This window comes from Austrofundulus limnaeus, unplaced genomic scaffold (genome assembly GCF_001266775.1).
Source record: "Austrofundulus limnaeus strain Quisiro unplaced genomic scaffold, Austrofundulus_limnaeus-1.0 Scaffold27, whole genome shotgun sequence".
Taxonomy (NCBI): Eukaryota; Metazoa; Chordata; class Actinopteri; order Cyprinodontiformes; family Rivulidae; genus Austrofundulus; species Austrofundulus limnaeus.
Window position 1 is genome coordinate 2,477,686 of NW_013952429.1, and position 7,150 is coordinate 2,484,835.

Below are 7,150 nucleotides of genomic sequence, written 5' to 3' on the forward strand. Positions count from 1 at the left end.
TTTTTTTTTTTTTTTTTTTTTTTTTTTTTGTTCAGTTCTTTGCAGCTCGTTACTTGTACAGTACGCCCACTTCTTACTGCGGAGGGCTATCTGTATGTCCACCTGTGTGATTCCACTGCCTATAGCTGATTAACAAAAGCATGATAAAAACAGCTTTCTCCTCAAACATGCAGGGCTCGTGGAGCATCAGAAAAGATCATGTGGGTCTAATTGTTGGAACAACCTGACATTCTGTCTTTCCAATAATTAACAGCTGAAGGAAGACTCAAAGCCACTCAGAGATTTGAATGTTCTGAAGGCCTGCCAGCCCAAGGTCCTTTCTGGTTAACAAACTGAAAGCCTGCGAGAAAAGAAGGAAAAGGAAACTCTCTCTGCTGAAAACAGGAGCACACACAGCCAATCTGGAGCTTCATATTGAAGGTGTTGTCAGTGTGATTGATTCATATAAATGAGACTGACTGACACACTGTATAAACACTGAACTTAGGTCCAAATCCAGCTCTTTAGTTTCATGAAGGTTAAAGCGAGCTAGCTGTTAGCTCAGTCTGATCAGATGCCATCTACAACAGGTAGGATTTTAATTGTTCACAACCTTTAACAGGTAAAACAATCATAGGCTGCAAAAGACAAGAAGAATTTTACTAAACAGAAATGTAATCTTTTTGTGATCCTGCCGACAACGCCAAAAAACTGTSGTGGCAAGATTTACCAAGGATGCAGAAACACGCTGGAATGAATGCACAGAAAGTCTGTGTGTATGGTCATCAAATGATTTAATCTGAGCAACAACAAAGCAGAAGTCAATCAGCAAAGTCTGTCAAGTTGTGRCTGCTGCCTCAGCGTAGAGCAGCCGATAATATAACATCATGTGACATGCTTACAACCAATCACAGTTAGCCAACTGCGAACCATCTAACCAATGACAGGGCTGTCAGCCTGGAAACACCTTATCAGAATAAAAGAGGTCATGCATTGCTGGAGTCTTGAAGTCTGGGCCGATAGAGTAAAACAGCCGAAACTAGTTATCATAAGATATGAGTGCCGGACAGCGTCAAGGTAAAACAGACATAAATAATTAGTCCATAGCATTCTGTTTTACAGAAAGTTTGAAACACCTGCCTTTAACATTAAAGCTTTATTTTTCTCTCACTGCTATTTGTAAGGTTTGTTCAGCAGTATTTCTAATAYCATACTACTTTACCATTAATACAAACATCCTCAGAGATTCTTTGGTATTGTGCCTTTTTAAAAAATTTTTAGTGACTATGATTTTTGTTGTTTTGTTTGCTGACCTTCAGATTCCGTGTGGCTCTTTTTGCTTGTTTCTAACAAAGAAAACGAAGCCTTGGAAAAAAAAACTCAACAAACAAATCAAAAACACTTAGTTCTAACTGACAGAACTGAAGGCCAAAATAACTAGCAGCAAAAACAAAAAGAAACAAACAAAAAAGGCAAAAACCTTACTCTGAAAACCAATATTTCAAACATWTCCAAGTTTCTTTAGCAATAAACATTGAAGAGTCACTGAACTTCATAAAGTTACACTTTAGTCAGAACAAAGGCAGCCTCTCTGTAGTCCTACTTTTWTTTTCATSATTTTATATTTGTGAAGCAGCGTTTTCTGCACTGACAGAAACCAGAACATAAGAACAACTCTTTGGGTGTCACCGTCTCCAGTCACCTCCAGATCAGACCACCTGCTTGAGGCAAAGCAAGCAATTAAAAAAAACATGAAACATATTCTCTACAATTGTTTTCAGTCCAATCAATTTTCACTACCTGTTCAAGTCAGTGACATTTTAAGCAGAATTTTCTACAACTGATTTACTTTTTCTTCCTGTGAGTCAATAGTTCTCAAACTTGTAACAAAAGTGGTGCTCGGGATCCCTCTGGTGGTCTTTAGAAGAATGTTTAGCATCAACTGTTTACAAGTTAAGAGGTGGTGATTGTGGTGCCTTTGATTAGGCAAACTCTTTAGCAACTCTCCTCTGCCGTCCACGCAAATGTTAGAAATGCAAATGTCAAAATGCAGCAGCTACACCGCTCTCAAACAGACAAACTCGCATAACTCCCCCCGTTAAACTCCCTCATCGGCTTCCTGTGGAGTTCAGGATCCAGTTTTAAATTCTCACAATCACGTACAGAGCGTTGCGTGGCCAGGACTTTACACATGTCCCCTCACACACACTAGTAACTCTAATCACCTACTCGTTCCTTGATTCCAACACGTGATGACGGAGCATTTCAGCTTGTAGCTCCCAAACTTTGGAGCGCATTTACAGCGCTCTCTAAGAGCTGCGGATTCAGTGGAAATTTTCAAAAAGCAGCTTAAACTTAACATGTTTGTGTGTAGTTTTCCTAATGTCTTATTACTGTTTTTATCATTTGTAGATGTATTTTWATGTGCTTTGTTGTGGGTTTTTTGTGAAGTTGTATTGTGAAGCACTTTGTCATTRCTTGACTGTGAAAAGTGCTTTACAGATAAAGTCACTTGCTTTATTAACCACCATAATCTGGAATAAATGTAAAACCGAAAGGAGGGGTGGTGCAAGTAACTTATGACCAAAACTGCAACCTTTACAAAGATGATCGTTAATCAGTGTGGTAGTTATTATTTAAGTRGGGTCTAAAAGATAAGCGAAGAAATTTGATTCAAATAGACTCAAACTTGTGTTAAATTGTTGTGCTGCGGTAGAACAGCTCAGCCTGCAGAGTATGAAATGCTTGAATCGACTGGATCTTAAACCTCGCTGTAGTTCAATTTTCTCCTTTATTTCAGTAATAAATACTCGTTTCTATTCCTGTTTGGTCATTTCTGTAACAATGGTGGTACTTTTTTTAACAATGGTAAAATTTTAGGACATTGATGAGGTTGTAAAAAATGTAAAACTAAAACTGATGGAAGTTGTACTGATCAAATAAATCCACCAGGTGGGACCAAAACATAGTCTAAGGATAAAGTTTTGTCCAGTTCTTTGGTTAAAAGAAACCAGTTTTCTTAATTAATGAACAGATTTTTTTAAAAAAGGAACGAGTTGTGAAATAATAAACTGTGGATAAGTGTACATACAACACACCAATAACACTCTCCTCCCCCCGTGTCTGATTTCCTGGTACATTAAAGTGAATTGAAACCCAACACTCTGGTTAGAGGTCCTCCTGTTTGGCCTTAAAGCCTTGAACAAACCACAAATCCACAGAAAGCTGCTGCTGATTGTTTTCATGAATGAAAACTGGGAGATGAGAGCAAAAACAGCAGCTGTGTCCCTGCCCAACAGGTTTCGAGGAATTTACTATGAAACCCAGATAACAATCGGGGAAATAACAAACCTTCGCGGCTCTTTCTCGTCAATCTCGGCTCTCATAGAGGCGAGAGCTGCGGGGGTAAGGCCAGATCAAATATTGTCCGTCATCATGCTGAAAGGATATGAATTTGTAAATGTTTTTAGGAGTGCTGAGCGGCGGCTAAGAGCTCGTGGTGTTCATCTTGTCAGAGGGGCTAACAAACGAAGCGGAGGTGGAGCTGCTGTTAAAGCTCGTAGAGACGCAGAGGAGGGTTTCTTTCACTATACAAACATCAGAATCACCGGCTGAACTGTGCAAATACAAGTTCTCACGTTTCTGAACATCCATACTTGAGCTTCCCAGAATGACACTAAAAGCAAACATATCAAACGTCGAACAAGGTAACATTTAAAGACGCTAAAACCAGAAAAGATCTGACGACTCGGCTGGTTTCAGTTCCAGAGACCAGGAGCCTCAGAGCTGAGGGCTCGTGGACGCAGAACAGAGAGGGACACCTGCAGCTGGACGTACCTGAGCCTGAGCTCCACTCAGCATGAGGTAATAAAGCTGGCTGAGGATGCTCTGCTGCAGCTGCTCCCACGACATGCTCCTGTCTTCAAGCAGGAGGAAAGGAGGCCCAAATCTGAGAAGGGGAGCCAAAAAGGAAAAACGTATTCAGATGTGAGTACTTTCTTTTTATTAAAAGAAATTCAACCAAGAAAACACCCTAATTAGTCAGCATGCATATTTTTAATATAGTTTAATTTGTTAAATGCAACTGTTTGCATATTGTCTGTAAAAAGGGATATTTTGGCTGCGATGAGGTGGTGGTCTGTGCAAACGTTATCTGTTGTAGATGACTTTAAAGCCTTAGTTTGGAGATATAAACAAACAAAGAAAAGCTAGCTTAGGCTAGTCGAATTTCAGAAAACAATTGGCGTCTCATTTCCTGCTGGTTTCCTACAGGGAAATCCCCAAAACGGACCCAGATATTTACTACGACTGAGCCTGGTGGTTGGTGAACAGATGAGGTTTCAAATGTCAGATTCTGACATTCTCCCTCTTTCAGAAGCGTCGGCAATCTGTTCCCGTCCAACCCACCGTCCGTCCACACAGGGCGGTGTGAACGCCGTGTTCACGTTCGCACATTCGGGAGCAATAACACCCGGGTCCCGAAGGGCGACTGGTGACAGAATGTGGAGACAAATAAATCTGTTTGTCAGTCAGAGGTTACACTTTAATGATCCGTGAAGGGATTTATCACAAATTAGGAGCAGCAATTTGATGGAGCCCTCTCTGTGAAAATATAGTGCTTCACTGTTGTGTTGATGCTGCTACATGCACATCCTCTGGACACATGCTTCCTGTTTTAAATAAAAAGGTTCAACCTCAGAATAATAAGCTGTTTAGCCAGTGGTGGGCAATAGCCCGCTAAAGCGCAAATCCGCTAATTGCGGACCTATTTTGTTTGCGCTTTAGCGGTCTTACTAATTTTTATAATTCATTAGCAGATTTGCGCTTTCTAAAATTAAAATGCAGTACCGCTAAAAACGAATTATCTACCAGTCATCATTATCTTGAACAGCAGAAGGTATGTCTGTCAATGAATCACAACACGTGATCTATCCAACAGCACCCCTCCCAGATAAACACACTTATTGGAAATGCATACATCCTTGCTGACTGTCGGAGCTCCTTTTAAAAATAAAGTTTAAACACTGGAGCTCAATACTTGACGTAATCGGTCGAAGCAATTGGCCAACGGGGTTAAAAATGATTTAAAGATGTCATGCTGATGAAGACAAACATCTTGTTGTCAACTGGAGCAACAACATGGAAAACTTTAAAATCCAAGCTCTTATTTTGAAGGGAAGATAGTTTCCTGTGCTGCGTGCTTTCGTTTCCTGTCACAAATCAAATCAGTCATGTACCCAGAATGCATCGCTTCAGTTTTCCAATAAACAGTTTTAAAATTACTTTATTGATGCTTCTTTAATGAAAAATCTACAATAAACAAAAGAAAAAGACAAAGAAGCAGCCGAACTAGCAATCCTCAACAACTTTTTAATTTTTACACCAGGAGCCAAAGTTCTGTTTCAGGAAATCACATCCCCAGCAATCAGCGGTTGTAGGATCATGCGGGTTCATACACTGCTAGTTGGCAGTGTTGTGCATATATTGTACATGAATTATTGCCAGCTAGTAAGTGTCAAATTGAACTTGCGCTTTAAAATTAGCTTCCACTAGTTTTTCTATGGCATATGTGCTTTTGAAGTTGCAGACCTAAATATTTTCATAAGTGCTTTAGAAATTGCGGAGCTAATTTTTGGATTAGTGCTGCCCACCACTGTGTTTAGCAAATAAAGCAAAGAGAGAGCTCAGGTTGTTTTTTTTTTCAGTGGTGCTGGGTCTCTGATTCAGCTCTGGAATTTGTTTGGTAGAAAAAAACCTTTGTGCCCAGTAAAACCACAACAAAGGCACCATTTTTACAGTTTTTGTTCCACTTCTCTCACTTTATCCTGAGCTGGTTTCAATTAACCCCTAAGTGCCAACATTTACTCACAGCTAYACAAAAAAAAAAGGGTTTTGTGATGGACTTGTGGCCCAACGGTGGATGCAGAGACAGAGGGGAGACCCTCGTGACGTGTACTGCGGTAGGAGGGGTTTCCCAGGACCGTGTGTCCCCTGAGCTCTGAAAAGGTGTGTGCGTGGAAACGAACAGCTCACCTGACCGCCTGCTGGCCCGATCCGGCTGTGTTGCACACGAGCAGAGTGATTTTGGCAGAGCTGCTGTGGTTCAGGTACTCCGAGGAGAGGCGTCCTGATGCAGGCAGCCTCTGACCCTCAGGCCCGGTCGAGGAGGAGTAGGGAGACGAGGGGAGGCTGTGGTGATACCCTGAGCAGAGCGAAGGAGGACACATGTCTCACACTGACAAAGACTTTGTTCTTCCACTAGTGAACTTGTGAGAAAAAACACTGAATGTTCAATAAATCTGAACACACGAGGAGTCTTCGGTGCACCATTCTCCAACAGGTTTATTACATCATGATTCATTTTAAATGTCAATTCTATTAAGCTGATAGGGAAGACTAAATGGTAATAAAACAGCTTCGGGTGCCAAMATGAGTAAACAGCTACACAAACACTCCAATCCACTGTGACATGTTTACACAATCACTCTGGAAAATAGTAAAAAACATAAATAAATAAATAAAAATGTCCATTGCAGCAGAGCTGCCCTTTGATTCTTGTTTACCCTGAGGAGCTGTAAAAGGAATTGCCTTTGCCACTGCACACACTTCCACACAAGAAAGGAACCTGCTGCTGTGATTAATGATGGGGTAATAGCTGGAGGGGATCCAACAGGCACAACCTCTTGTCTCCAAGGAAACATAAACTCTGACATTATCAAAAGATTTCATTAAATAGTGCTTGTTTGATCCCTAACATGCAATTAATCACTGACACTGTCCACTTTCTCTCTCTCTCTCTGTCTGTCTGAAATCTGAAGACATGGAGCGTGAACAGATGTTAAACACAATTTAAATTCCTCTACAGAAGCAACTAAAACAGAAAAAAATGTGTTCATCTGAAGAGAAACTTAGATAAAAACAAAACATTTGTTAAAGAAAATATTAGATGAAATTTATGACAAGTTGTGATGAATGTTTCACCAGTTTGTTGTTAAAGTGTTTGCTCTGCAGGCCTGCTGACCCACCTCTGTGGGACTCCAAAACTAAACCTAATGCCAGGGTCACATGGCAAGATAACAATTCCCTCTTCCAACAATCTTAAAAAGGTGGGGTTTTATTTAGAATAGAATAGAATAGAATAGAATAGAATAGAATAGAATAGAATAGAATA

At 40.5% G+C, this 7,150-nt stretch overlaps 1 protein-coding gene across 1 annotated transcript in view; it reads right to left on the reverse strand.

Moving 5' to 3' along the window:
• usp43a (ubiquitin specific peptidase 43a) overlaps positions 1 to 7,150 on the reverse strand; it is an 84,844-nt gene that overhangs the window by 27,928 nt on the left and 49,766 nt on the right. The window contains exons 7-8 of the mRNA XM_014004977.1: positions 6,013 to 6,181; positions 3,817 to 3,928 (exon numbers count right to left, since the gene is read on the reverse strand). Of these exons, the coding sequence (XP_013860431.1) occupies positions 3,817 to 3,928; positions 6,013 to 6,181 (281 nt within the window). The remainder of the gene's footprint in view (positions 1 to 3,816; positions 3,929 to 6,012; positions 6,182 to 7,150) is intronic.